The following is a 15,337-nucleotide window of genomic DNA, read 5'->3' as shown; positions in this document are numbered from 1 at the left end:
ACGCGATTTAGATTAGCTAGAAAGCAGGAAATCCTGCTAATATAAACAGGTGTCACAGCTGATAGTCGAAAAAACTGGTTCGCCCGAACCGGTAGCATTTTTACTACCGGTTCAGGCGAACCGGTCCGAACCGGTAGCATTTCACCCCTGGTTGTAAATAACATTTTTTCAGTGTGATTGTGACTTTGAACATTCGCTAAACAAATGGTCGTATATCAAGGACTACCTGTACTTAAATTAAAGTCTGTTCGGCCAGTTTTAAGAAAACCATTGCAGTTTATGTTGTGCTTATGTTTTAGAGATGAGCCATGGCAACCATTTCAAATCCTATCCATCCTCTCCTTTGGCACACAAGGCATTTGTTCTAAGTTTACTTGTCTCATTTTACCTTTCATCTTTCTGTTTTCCTCTGGTTGGACAAATGACTGCGTATCTCCGTGAAGAAAACGATTAGTTGCATTTTGGATGTCAATTAAGAGATTTGCCTAAAGAGGTTTTCCCCTGAAAAGCAAAAGCAGAAAGAATCCATTTCATTTCCTACCAAGGTTGCTCAGAAACACATCAAGATATTTTCATCCCCCCCTCATTTGCAACATCAATAGGGACCGGAGCCTCTACAGGGAATGGCCTCTTGTGATGGCTATATGCAAATGCTTTTTATAACATTTAAAGTATTGATGCATTAGGTCATTCTGTGGTTCTAAAAGAGAGAGCAGCTTATTATACAGCGGCTGGTCCCATAAACAGACAAATGTTCTGAGAAGAAGCCATTGGTCTGTAGCTTCTCTTTTGTTCCATCAGCAAGGCTGGTCACAGTTAAAGAGCTCTTTTAGAAATTGGCTTTTATTTCCCAAGTGAAAACAAGCCAGGCTGCTCTGAGTTGGGTGCTTAGGAGAATCTATGAATGGAATTTTGCCCTCAGATATAAATCATCATCATCACCACCATCATCTGCAGTGAATTAAATTTTTTTATTTCATTTTTAAATGACAAATGAGGCAAGAGAGAGAGAGAGAGAGCCCGCTACTGAAGGATTATTGTGCTTGACTTAAAAATGTAGATAAATGGACTCACTTCTTTGAGTGAGGTAAGAAGACTAAATAATGCCAGCTATGAGTGTAAAAGAAGACGGTTTCAGGTTATTTATAGCAAAATTTGCAGACCTGTTTTCTACTTGTCTTCTTCCTTTGTATAACCTAGCAGTGCTAAAACTGGACTTTAAAACTAATTTAAAATCCAGTTGCTTTCCTGGATTTTAAAGAAGGAGCATGGAAAAAAATACTAGTTTTGTATTGCAAGTGAGCATCATTTTGTCAGTGGTTTTTCTAGGATGCTTATTGTCAGAAGCAACATTCTCAGGATTATTGATACATTTATGAATAATGGGTAGATTGAGGTGATATAATGTCCAGAAAGTAGAAAAACGGGAATAAACCCTAGCTGAATTCTAGTCATCCATGTTGAAGTGCCTTGTTAGAAATGTTAGCTATGTCATTCAATTTATACAGGCTTCCTGAAATCTTTTTACTTGATTAAACTGATGTAAAGTTCATCTTGGGAATTGGGACAAATGTTGGAAGATACAATTGTGCTCATATTTTGCTTTTGGATATCTCATAGATATCTGTGTGGTACAGGGGTGGGTTTCCCGGTTCGGTTGGAACGAGGCCGGCGGCGTCCTCGCGCACGCACGCGGCGTCCTCGTGCATGCACGCGGCGTCCTCGCGCACGCATGTGGCGTCCTCGCGCACGCATGCGGCGCGCACGTGCGTACTAGCGTCTGCGCGATGCTCCAGCTGCTCCTGGAGGATCGCTCAGGCGCTGTATGCATTCTGCACATGCGTGGAAGCGCAGAATTCGTAAAAACTGGGTAAGGAGCGGGCGCGGGTGTGTGGGCGCACGCGGGCGTGGGGGGGGGCCCTTCGCCGTTCCCGGAAGTTACTTACTTCCGGGTTCGGCGACCAACTGGATCCCAGGGACCGGTGCGCACCGGTTGAAACCCACCCCTGGTGTGGTACCTCCCCCCTCCCTTTTTTATTGTAAGCCGCCCGGCATACAAAACCAATAAATACAAATACAAATAATAAATACCTCAGTCCTTCGCAGTTATTCTTATATTCTTAGAATCGTGATGGTGAACCTAAGACATGTGTCCCCAAAGTGGCATGTGGAGGCATGTCGCTTGGCACGTGCGGCGTTGTCCATTCCACTTCCGGGTTTCTGGCATGCATGTATGTGCAATGACCAGCTGGGCTTTGTGCGTTCGGCAGTGCCGGAAACTGGAAGAGCTGATCTTCTGCTTTCTGGCGGGAGCATGTGCACCGGCCAGCTGATCATTGTGCGTGCATGCGCACCAGAAACCGGAAGTTCATTTTCTGACTCACGGATGTCTCCCGGGCAGCTCCTCTTCCAGGTTGCGACCCCGATGAACGTGTACACGGTGCCAAAAAAGTTCGCTATCATTGTCTTAGAACTGTGTTTCTCAACCTTGGTGACTTTAAATCCTGTGGATTTCAACTCCCAGAATTCCCCAGCCAGCTTTGCTGGCTGGGGGATTCTGGGAGTTGAAATCCACAGGATTTAAAGTCACCAAGGTTGAGAAACACTGCCTTAGAATATTATCACCGACTACAAAATTAAAACACTTTAATTATGCCTCAAAGATTCTTACGAATATTTCCTCGTTGCTCGTTTATGCCTCTCCCGGTTATGGGTTCATGTAGGAAGAAGGCTTTATCTGTATTGGTTCAACCATGTAACATTCTATCATTCTCAAACAATTTGAAATTTACCTCCATGCTCTCCACTTGGCACCTCTAAGGGCCGAGGTGGCGCAGTGGTTAGGGTGCAGCACTGCAGGCTACTTCAGCTGACTGCTAGCTGCAGTTCGGCGGTTCAAATCTCACCGGCTCGAGGTTGACTCAGCCTTCCATCCTTCCGAGGTGGGTGAAATGAGGACCCAGATTGTGAGGGCGATATGCTGACTCTGTAAACCGCTTAGAGAGGGCTGAAAGCCCTATGAAGCGGTATATAAGTCTACTGCTATTGCTATTGCTATTATTGGCAGACCTCGTGCACAGAAGGGAATGGAGGTGACAATTGAAAATTTGGCCTATAAAGAAAGAATGGATTTGGAGAAAAAGTGACTGGGGGAAATAAAGGAAGGAATATTACACAAAGAAGACCATAACCTGTATTTTGTCAACTGAGAGTACAGGACGTGGAGAGAGAGACAGTTAAGTTACAGGAAGGCATGAGTTAGCCATTGCAGAATGTCTTTTGAATGCATAAATGTCCCTTGGAGCCAGTCATTCCAATGACTTAACTTTCAGTTAATCCTAGCCTCGGGAAGGTAATAGAATACGACGCTTGTTGCAACTTGCCAGGGATGACTTCCTTAGATTTCTGGTATTTCTTCCAGAACATGACGTCCTACCGACCGAAAGTGAAAGAGTCATGGTCAGGGTTATACAAGCATTAGATAAGCTAGGAAAGTTCCAATGTTCCAACTTCAGAAGTTGAACCTGACACCTGTCACTTGCAATTTTCACAGCAGCAGTATTGAATTCAAACAGAAATCAGGACCTGTCTGTTTGTCTATCGTCTGTATATCAGGGACGTGCAGTCAGGGGAGGCAGAGCCTCACCACTGTCATCATGAAAAGAAAAGAAAAATGTAAAAGGAAAAAGGCTGAGGTAGTTGCTGCCAGAGTCACCATGGATGACTCTGCTTAGTGCTTAACTGTTTGAAAAAGCCTCTTAAAAAGCGCCCTCTACAGGAGGAGGCAGGAGAACCACGTGCCTCATCTAGTCTGACTTTATGATCACTCGAGCAGAGTTAAGCAAGGGTTAAAAGCCGAAAAATTCCTTATGTAGATGAGGCACATTGTTCTCCTGCCTCCTCCTGTAGAGGGCGTTTTTTTAGAGGCTTTTTTAAACAGTTAAGCAGCAACTAGCAGCAACTAGCTCAGCCTGACCTCAGCTCTTGCCTTTTTCCTTTTACATTTTTTTTCTTTTCATGATGGCAGGCAAGAGCAGAGTTGAAATCCTCTCTGAATCCTCTGAATCCTCTCTGAAACAGCTGGAAAAGGTACGTGTGAGTCAGAGGGAGTAATTCAAACTTCATCCTCCTGGTGCAACTTTGTGTGTGTGTGTGTGTGTGTGTATGTGTGTGTTTGAGAGAGAGTTTGTTTGAGTGAAGAGAGGGAAGGGGGTAGGAGAGGCAGGGATGGCAGCCCGCCTTACGAAGCCGGAGGGGTGTCACCCCTATACAGTGTATATTATCTATCTATCTATCTATCTATCTATCTATCTATCTATCTATCTATCTATCTATCTATCTATCATCTACCTACCTACCTACCTACCTACCTACCTACCTATCTATCTATCTATCTATCTATCTATCATCTACCTACCTACCTACCTACCTATCTATCTATCTATCTATCTATCTATCTATCTATCTATCTATCATCTACCTACCTACCTACCTACCTACCTATCATCCATCTATCTATCTATCTATCTATCTATCTATCTATCTATCTATCTATCTATCTATCTATCTATCATCTACCTACCTACCTACCTATCTATCATCTATCTATCTATCTATCTATCTATCTATCTATCTATCTATCTATCTATCTATCTATCATCTATCTATCTATCTATCATCTATCTATCTATCTATCTATCTATCTATCTATCATCTATCTATCTATCTATCTATCATCTATCTATCTATATCTATCTATCATCTATCTATCTATCTATCTATCTATCTATCTATCTATCTATCTATCTATCTATCTATCTATCTATCTATCATCTATCTATCTATCTATCTATCTATCATCTATCTATCTATCTATCATCTATCTATCTATCTATCTATCTATCTATCATCTATCTATCTATCTATCATCTATCTATCTATCTATCATCTATCTATCTATCTATCTATCTATCTATCTATCTATCTATCATCTATCTATCTATCATCTATCTATCTATCTATCTATCTATCTATCTATCTATCTATCTATCTATCTATCTATCATCTACCTACCTACCTACCTACCTGCCTATCATCCATCTATCTATCTATCTATCTATCTATCTATCTATCTATCTATCTATCTATCTATCTATCTATCTATCTATCTATCACATTTTGGAATTGCCTAGATCACCTTCAAAGAGGAACTCTTCATCTATTTCTTTTACTATCCAGCTCAGCATACATCATAATTTTGTATCTACAGATATTCACATTTTGCAGTTTTTAAATTTCAGGCATTTAATTTATGCGTTTAAAGTCAACAAAGAAATAAATATAACTAAAGATAGCATTTAATTTGTTAAGCATAATGAGAAATGTTATTTTTATGTTACATTTAAGTATAAACATTATATAATTTAGGTTAAATTTAATTAGAAATATTTCCTAACATGTCCCTTGTAGTAGTATGCTGCCCTCTAGTGTAATACATCAAATTGGTATTTCTTGCAATACCAAAGAAAAATCAAAAGAACTGATGTACCGATAAACCACCTGTTTAGCTTGCAAACTGTAAGATGGATCTTAAAAGAGGTTTTCAAATTTGGAAATGGTTTCTATATAATGACCTTTGCTGATTCTGTTTTCTTACTTGTATATATTTGCAACTAATTATTCAAAACTCCCAGACCTTGCAGAACTGTCAAAAAACATGTGTAGGAATAGTTTCTAAATCTTATAATAGGTTTATATTGACATAAAGTTAGATAATTTGCACGCACATAGAACTAATTATATTTTCCTCAGAAGAGTAGTTGAAATCCTTCAAAACTTCAGGTGGTGCAGAATGAAAACAGTTTTTTCCAAAAGGTATTTCTTTTATATTACTTTATATTGTATTTGCATTGTGAAACGATTGACCCTATTTCATTGAGCTAAAGTGGTCCAATAAAATAGCTTAAAAATTAAAGATGTAATTGCTCTCTATGTCTGAAGGGAAAAGATATATTTGGATGCAATTCAAATCTCACATATTTTGGGAGCTGTGATGTTATATGTTAGCATATGTCTGGCATACATCATAGTAGATTTATTATTTACCAAGATAATATTATCTTAGTGAATCTTATTATTATTGACTGAACAGGCAAAGTCGTTGAGAATCTGGTGGCATAAAAATTGGATAAATAAACAAAATAAACCTGTACAGCTGACCTCAGAAGGAAGAGGCAAGAAGCTAGGAATCTTAGAAAAGGAGTTTCTTTTTACAGGCACTGAGGGAATGTAATAAATTTAGAGGAAGTAAAATAGCTTTGGGGTACTTTCCCCCTCGACTAATCCAAAATGACTGAGGAGTTTTCAATTGAGGAATTTCTTGGTTTATAAAAAAAACCCATAACCTTTGGTGCCCAAGGCCCATTGGGAAGCAGTAAAAGTTGGCATTTCCCTCCCTCAATAAAAATAAAAGGACATTTTTATGTCAAAACAGGGAGCCATATAGAGCAAATGGGGCAGAATACCAGCCTGAGGAAAATCTGTTGCCTCTTTAAGGCAATTGGAATGCAGGCCCAGCTTGTAAAATTGTGTATGTGGACGTGTATAGGGGCATGCAAAACGCTTATATAGCTTTTGTCTTGAGACCAGTCGTTCTTACTATTACTACGTTCTTCAAACACTTCTGTTTTTCAAAGGAGCAGAAATAAATCAACTACGCTGAAACCTTTCCCCCCCCTTTCCTCTCAAGTTGCTCAGTTCTAGGCTACCATTTATACCGTGGCACGACAAAAGCGCGCTCTACTAAAGCGCTCCCGATTAAACCGCGTCGCTGACGTCATCAGCAGGGCGACAACAGCGACCGCGGAGAAAAAAGGGCGCTTTAAATAGCGCTTTGAAAGCAAGCCGATTCAAGTTAAGGTAAGGGTTAGGTTTAGGGTTAGGTTTAGGGTTAGGTTTAGGGTTAGGTTTAGGGTTAGGTTTAGGGTTAGGTTTAGGGTTAGGTTTAGGGTTAGGTTTAGGGTTAGGTTAAGGGTTAGGATTAGATTTAGCGTTAGGTTAAGGGTTAGGTTTAGGGTTAGGTTTAGGGTTAGGTTAAGGGTTAAGTTTAGGGTTAGGTTTAGGATTAGGTTTAGGGGGGTTAGGTTTAGGTTTAGGGGTTAATTTTAGCTTTAGCGTTTACAGCGTGCTTTTTTCTCCGTGCTGTTGTCGCGCTGTGATGACGTCAGCTACGCGGTTTCGTCGAGCGCGCTTTAGTCGAACGCGGTTTTGTGGTGGAACCCATTTATACAATATGCTGTACCATTATTTGGGATTGGAACTTCTTATATTAATATTTTCCTTTGGGTTTATTTTAGTAACTATGCTCTTAATAGGGATGTGGCGGCTCAGTGGCTAAGACGCTAAGCATGTCAGTCTGAAAGGTCGGCAGTTCGGTGGTTTGAATCCCTAGCGCCGCGTAACGCAGTGAGATCCCGTTACTTGTCTCAGGACCTGAGAGACCGCCTCCTGCCACTTACCTCCCAACGACCAACAAGATCGCGTAGGTTGGGCCTCCTCCAGGTGCCGTCAGCCGGACAATGCCGGCTGGCGACTCCCCGGGGGAGGGCCTTCTCTGTTGCTGCGCCAGCCCTGTGAACGATCTACCTGCAGAGATCCGGAGCCTTACCACTCTCCCGGCCTTCCGTAAAGCCGTCAAGACCTGGCTGTTCCGGCAGGCCTGGAGCTGTTGATTGATATCCAGCTCCGTTTAGATGGAATGGGTGACATGAATTTTAATACTGTATTTTTATTTTTTATCTCTATTTTTAAAAATTAAATGTTTCTTGTCTGTTGTGAGCCACCCAGAGTCCCTATGGGAGAGGGTGGCATACAAATTCTAATAAACTTGAAACTTCTACCAACCTAGCAGTTCGAAAGCACGTCAAAAATGCAAGTAGAAAAATTCCCAGTGGACCTTTGGTGGGAAGGGAACAGTGTTCCGTGCGCCTTTGGCGTTGAGTCATGCCGGCCACATGACCACGGAGATGTCTTCGGACAATGCTGTTTCTTCGGCTTTGAAACGGAGATGAACACCGCCCTCTAGAGTCGGGAATGACTAGTGCATACGTGCGAGGGGAACCTTTACTTTTTATGCTCTTAATGATTTTTATACTCCATTATACTTATTTTCCTCTTATGCACATATATGCCCAGAAGGATGTCAAACATCTTTCATTCCATGTTTTTGTTTGGATCTGGCCTTAGAGGGCTTCAATAAATTTGAATTGGTTTTTATTTTCCTTATTCGAAAGAACGTATTTTCATCCTGTAGCTCTTAACCATATGGGGGAGCCAGAGTCCAATTTCTCAGCACGTGGATTTTAGAAATGGGCTCAAATCGTATAACAAAGGAAACTGAATATGAAATGATTTGCAGAGGGAAAACTGCTTAATTAGAAACAGCACCCGTATCAGAGAGAGCTTTATCAAAGCTTACTGATTCATATCGGCAGTCTAATTTGAAGAAGCCACCTATTTTCTAAAAACGATAGCAAATCCTGATTTCCAAGGCAACAATATATATTAGTAGTAGCAATTCCATCTGTACTCATGAGGGTTGTGAGTCTCTGGGGAGAAAGAACCTGTTTTGGGGAATCAAAGGCTCTGCGTAGCATTGTCAGCAAGCAGTTACAACGTACAATGACAAGTCTTATTACACAATGGATTTTTCATTCATTTAGCCTGCTGTGATTATTTTGGAAACCCAAGTACTCCAAAGCAATTGTCAAAGAAACTGCTGAATTATATCGTTATAAAGTAGTTCAGGGAACCTTTTCCTATGTTGGAAGAAATGTCCATCTGGGTTTAGTTTCAAGTGGGGAGAAAGACACTGGAATCATGGAGGCTTTGGAAAGATGGTTTTAATGGTGGACAGAATGACATGCCTTGAAGATATTGGGTGAAGAAAAAAAAAGGGGGGAGAGATGCTGAGAGTGCCTGAATGTCAGCGCTCCAAATATCATGCAGAATTAAATCAGAGTCTAAGGCAGAGCTATCCTTAAAGTTCCAATTTAATAAGACAGACATGTTGGCATCGTGCTATGGATCCCAATACTGGAAATGACCTCAGAATCCCACCCAGTTAAAAGTTCATGATCTTGTCCCCACACCCACAATCCATCACATGGTCCAATCTTCTTCTTCCACGCTGGCATCCACACCCAGCTGCTTCCGGTCAGGTGTGAAGGTACGGAGACAAAGGATGACCTTGGCTTCTAGTGAAGAATGATAACAATACATTCCACAATCCTACTCCTGTCTATTCCCCCCTCCCATTGACTATACTTAAAGAAACAGCATAATGAAATAAGAGAAAGTGTGGCAGGCCAAAATTCTAAAAGGAATATAATTGCAGGCCTGACACTGAGTTTTATACCCTCTCTGGGCATTTGAATTTGAGCTTGTATTCTGATTGGTTGTCAGACTCCCATGGGGCCATGCAGGGGCAACTCTGTAGGCTGTCCCGAGTCCCAGGCTTGGTTGAGCCTTTCTGGATGATGTAATCTTCCCAGGAGTCATGTGGTGAGATGGGTAGAGGGCTAATCCCATCATGTCCTGAGGGCCATGTCTTAATCCCATCACCCTGGACCTGAAAGGGGGGGGCAGGAAGCTGCTTTGTCTTTAAAAACATATTTCTCCTTTTCTCATCCAGGGAAATATAATATTCTGCCTTTTTCAAATTTCCCAAAATATTTCATTCTTCTAGGAGAGGGGAAATATCTTCTATTTAATATTTGTTACAACCACTCTGTGATGTTTTCTGAATGGATTGTGTAAAAATAAATACATAAAACCAGCAACAGTAACATCCATAGAAAAAAAGGGAAACTTCCTACAACTATTTGAAAATCACAATCATGTGGAGTTATTGTTTGGAGACAACCTGGGGATGGCTACAGGCAAAAAATGCAATTCTTCTGCTCTCTCCTTTTTTCTCTCATTCTAATTTTGGTTTTTTCGTCCCCCTCTGGTCTCTCTTGCTCAGTGGATTCCCCAAAGGTTTGATCACTTAAGCTATTTCCTTATGAGTAATTGAGAGCATCTTATGGGCTGTAATAATCATCCATGCACTCAATATACCATATTGGTACTAACAACAGTACAGCCACAAAATTGCTGAAAGATGCTATAAGACATTATAAATGACTTGTGAGGAATCCTGGTTAGAAATTAGAGACTGCACCTGATTTATAGAATATATAGCAGTTATGTAGTGGTTTCACTTAGGAAGTTAATGATGCTTTTTTAAGCCTGTGCTTGTAAGTGTTATTTATAGGTATCTCCCGTGGATTTTAATAGCTGAGAAGGCCAATCCCTGTGTAAACTTGGTTAATGGGTTTAGAGGGGGAAATATAATATTGATATTTAATATTTGTTACATTTTTTAATCCACTCTGTGAGTGGATTGTGTAAAAAATAAAACCAGCAACAGTAACCTCCATAGAAAAAAAAAGGGAAATATAAAATGCCAAAGAATAACTGTTGCTACCAGGGACATTAATATTCTTTTTTGCAAGGGAGGGTTTAAAAGTTGAAATACTTAAGAGACGTTTCTAGCACGGTAAAGGAAATAGAAAGGGCAGAGGCCTTCGGAAAAGGCATTTCATGGATAGGGTATCATCATCAAGATCATTTCCCAAGCATCCATCTCCCTACCTTCATCTGGGCCTCCGAAAATAAATTGCATGTGAAGAGATGCTTCTTTCGTTCATTAGCCTTTTCCTGCCTAGCATTCCCCAGAGATGCAGACTTCAGCTCCAGTGTTTTCCAGACAGCACAGTTTATTGCTGAGAATTCTACGAGTTTATATTACTATTTAGCTAACCAATTTATTAATTGCCTTACTCACCGAAGGAACTCTAGGCCGGAGTATCATAATAAAATAATAATTTAAAACAGGCTAAAATATAACCAGCATTGAGCAAATCGGAACCACTCATATCGACAAAGAGCAATAAAAACACAGCCATGAGTGAGGTCATAAATTGCCCTGTCTCAGGCCCTGTTAAATAAGCTAGGATCTTTATGGCTTTCTTAAAGGGCAACACCATTGGAATTATAGAGACCAGCGATGGCTAACCTTTCCCAAACCAAAGCACGTGGATGCCCAAACCCCCCAAATGCAATGCGAGTGCGCCCCTTGTGCCCTGTGCATGCACACGCCCCCTGCACATGCCCCCCTGCATGCCCCCAGCAGAGACCCGAAGACCAGCTGGCCGGTGTGAGGTACATGGTACATACGCGGCAGAGCTGAACAGGGGTAACGGCTTGCGTGCTATCAGAGAGGAGGGCGCTGTGAGCCACCTCTGGCACGTATGCCATAGGTTCACTGTTCTGACCCCCCTTCTTCGCTCATTCAAAGACGACAGTCAGACAGACTTAAAAGGAAATAACTATCAGTCCTGGCTCCTGCTGGCTGCCCGCCCAAAATAAACATAAATAAAGTCTCTGGCAAGAAGATAACAGAATGCAAAAACAAAGATCTCTTACGGCCAAACCAGGTGTACAGAAAGAAAGCAAATCACTTCTCCAAGTGTCTCTTTGAATCAGGGTTACAGAAAGCAAATCACTTATCCAAGTGCCTCTCACAAACAAACTACGACCGATGAACGATGAACCACGAACGAACAACGAACGTTGACTTCTGCAACCAGGGCGTCGCACCATCAGTCCTTTTATCCAGAAGACCACACTAATGAGCCCCAGCTGTATTGTTATTCCTGCATCCCGACTCAACTCACAGCAAACTTCTGCTGAGTCACAACAGTTCACCTCAGATCACAGATACAGACTATTCTAGTTTACTACAAGGATAAGCCAAGTTAAACAATCGCTTCTGACAACGATGTTGCAATTAAAGAATGTTATTAATTTGATTAAATGTAAATCACCACTCCAGCAGCTTACAAACTATAACAAGTAAAACAATTAAAAACATAAAGAAAATAAAACAAGACAGCCCAGACTACAAACAATTTTAAAACCAAGTATGTCAGCCACCCCTCAACAGGCCTGAGACCAAAGACAGGTTTAAGGGCTTCGTGGAGCCCCAGGAGGGACGGCTCCATTCGTATCTCAAAATTGGTGGAACCTCTTCTAACCGGTTCGGTAGATTTGATGAACCGGTTCTACCGAATTGGTGCGAACTGGTAGGAACCCACCTCTGCTTTGCATGATGTGTAAAAGCAATTTATTACGGCTTAACTGTAGCTTGGCACGAGATATAGTTTAAGTAGAGAAATCAAAAGAGAAACCAGTAACATCATGTAAGTCTCCTGAATGGTAAAATTTATATGACCAAAGATGGGTTTTATGAAGAGTTTGTGGGATAAATAGCAATAGCAGTTAGACTTATATACCGCTTCACAGGGCTTTCAGCCCTCTCTAAGCGGTTTACAGAGTCAGCATATTGCCCCCAACAACAATCCGGGTCACAACGAAAAGCCCACTGCTTCATTCGTGAAAGATACAGGCAGTGTTAGCTCATTTGTCAAATAACTCTTTCATATTATGATTAGATTTTCAAATCTTGCATTAGAGCTACACTTCCCCATCAGAGCACCAGAGATAGCAGAAACTTTTTTAGTCTGGCAAAAACTTCACACAGCACAAGGCTATTAAGAAAGGAGCTATTCATATAAACATTTCTGTCAAGTGGCTTCATGGAGAAGTTATAATTCATTTATTTCACAAGGGACTTCTAACTCTATCTAAAATTAACCATGGGACGATGTTCTCATGACTATAAATGGATGATCACATTGTTAAGGCTATTTAAGAGATTATCTCATAATAAATATCTTGTGGTCAAAAATTCCGGTTACTATTTATAATAGTGAATTTTTATTTTATTTTTTAAAAAAAACCTTTTTAAGCATTTTCTGTTTTATGGAACTTTCACATCAACAATAATGCTTCAGCCTTGAGGCATAAGTTCATGAACATGTGTGCTTAAACAGTGACAATTATTACGATGGAAGTTTTTGTGCTAGCTTTCTATTGGCAAGAAGATTACAAGAGAACATTCCAGCTTGTTAGCAGAAAAATATATATCTGAATTTCTTTTCTTTTTTTCTCATGAACAAAGGTAGCTTTGGCATCCAAATGCCTTGCTCTAAACCTTTATTAGGTTAAGATTTTTATACTTTGGGTTACTAGATTTCTTAGATTTTTTTTTCTAATACCATTTCTTCAAAGCTGGCCTTAATTAAAGGTAAGGTTCAGTACAAGGCAATGTGGCATTAGAGTTAGGGGATGGGTTTTGCTGAACTGAAATCTCCGAGGGTATGATTTGAAAGGTGTTTTCTTTGAGATTATAAACACACATTTAACTCCCATGTTGGTTGTTGTGCCGCACTGGAGTCATTTGCTCTTCAATTCCTTTTCCCGTTCTCTGATTTTTGACATGCTGCAGTCAGGGTGAAGGGCATCTTGTTATTAAAGGACAGCCTGTTATTAAAGGTTGAAAACACCCTCCTGCTGTAGCTTTATTTAGAGCTTTTCTCTACAGAGCAATTGCAGTGGACATGCCCTGCTTGACATTGGATTACAAAGTTTATTTTGATCTTCGATTTCAAAGGGACATACTTTCCTTGCGACGTCTGAAGCCTGCAAACCTCAAAATACAGGGCAAAAAACTCTTGTAGCTCTTTTGGGTAGCAAGTTGTGCAGGGCGAGCAATCCTTAAGTGTTGCTCTCCGGAAGACTGCCCTAGTTGAGTTTTGAAAATCAGAGGCCAATCTTTTAATTAAAAGAGTAGAAGGCTGCATTCATTACGACGATGACGCTAAAGGGGCCCTCTGTGATATTACTTCCTTCTTTTTTGATAGGGTTGCAGGAAGGATTGTGTGCAGCTTTCTAATTTAAAACAAACAGTCTTGTACATCCCCCTGCCTCTCCCCCACTCTTGGTCACCTGCTTGCAAGATACAACAACCTGTTTGATTATGAAGAGTAACGGAGACATGCAACATCCCCCCCCCCCACCCCGATAACTGTCCCTTCCCCCTTATTACTTGTGTATCTAGCAACATTCCTGCTAGATACACAATCGTGGAGATGTAGGTGTTTATCTGCTGAGGAACAACTGGACTTAGAAAAACCTTCCTGGGAACCAAAGATTTTGCTGCTTAAATGAAAGGTGTGGAGTTTTTATGTTGACTGTTTATGTCGTAATCTGGGAGACTTCAAAATAGGGAAGAGAGAGAGGGAGAGAGGGAGGGAGGGAGAGAGAGGGAGGGAGGGAGGGAGAGCGAGAGCGAGAGAGAGAGTCCTCCAAGGGTTTAAAGTTTCATTGGCAGGATGAATAAAGTCCCCTGATGTCACTGATCCCATGGTTGATGGAAGCGAGACGGGCACAGATGACAGGATCAGTTTTCAGCCTGGAATGAAAGGATGAGGTGGGGAGTGTAGGAGCCCCAGTGGACGACAACTCAGCACAAGAGCCTCTCGGACATAGCTGGGAGGGACCATCCATTTTGTTCTCCATGGGAGGTTTTGGTCAATGGGACAGAAGAAAAAATATGCCTAAGGAGTGCAATGCTTTTCAGACGCTCATGGCATCTCTGTGCTGCTTCTATCACCAGAACTCCATTCTTGGGGTCAAGGTAGGTGGTCCGTAATACGAATCATAATAATGGCGACACCGTTACTTCAGAATATCTAGAGAGTGGCAGAAGTTGAGATTATAGTATTAAAATATGCATGAAAGTACTTTAAAAGCTAAGAGGATAAGGTGGGAAATCTCTATTTATGCCACCCTAAGCTTTTTGCAGAAGTATTCATTAGAAATAGCAGTAACTTAAAAGAACAAACTAGGCAATTTCAGACTGAACATGTGTAAAGCTCGTATTCTCGATGTGCTTTATTTTTGTAAGCATTTAGTTTGTGTACTTTCATTCAAGTCTGTTTCCACATTAAATTGCAATTTTATTCTTGCACCGAAATTGCCTGAACAATGCAACTAAAATTGTATTGGCTCTCAAATATGCTTTTTGGATACGTTTAAGCCCCACGTTTACATACTTTTACACATATATTTTGCTATAGGTTTTAAACTAAAACTGTTTCAAAATATTTAGAAAACGCACAAAAGCTATTCTTTGCATATATTTAATTAAGGAGCTGCATATCAAGTCAATTTATGAAAAAATTCAAGACTTGAGTTTCTCAAGCATCATTTTCTCAAGAAAATGAAGTTGCAAAGAAAAGGAAAAGATAAACCATAGAGTGAGGTTTATTCTTACAGGTCTGATTGTTTGAAATATCTATTCTTTGAGAGAGAGAGAGAGAGAGAGAGA

At 40.7% G+C, this 15,337-nt stretch overlaps 1 protein-coding gene across 3 annotated transcripts in view; it reads left to right on the top strand.

Moving 5' to 3' along the window:
- Positions 1–15,337, top strand: part of BCAR3 (BCAR3 adaptor protein, NSP family member) — a 114,683-nt gene that overhangs the window by 41,587 nt on the left and 57,759 nt on the right. Inside the window, exon 1 of one of the 3 annotated variants that reach the window (XM_087719265.1) lies at positions 14,490–14,644. The exons of the other annotated variants lie outside the window; for them this stretch is intronic. Within the exon in view, the coding sequence (XP_087575391.1) occupies positions 14,525–14,644 (120 nt within the window). The 5' untranslated portion in view covers positions 14,490–14,524. Of the gene's footprint in view, positions 1–14,489; positions 14,645–15,337 lie in introns of those variants that run through there. 3 annotated transcript variants of the gene reach the window in all.

This window comes from Thamnophis sirtalis, unplaced genomic scaffold, assembly GCF_051295495.1.
Source record: "Thamnophis sirtalis isolate CommonGarterSnake01/CBP01778 unplaced genomic scaffold, rThaSir2_p1.2 scaffold_7, whole genome shotgun sequence".
In the NCBI taxonomy this organism is placed as follows: domain Eukaryota; kingdom Metazoa; phylum Chordata; class Lepidosauria; order Squamata; family Natricidae; genus Thamnophis; species Thamnophis sirtalis.
Note: the sequence above shows the minus strand (reverse complement) of the source record. Positions and strands in the feature narration are given on the sequence as shown.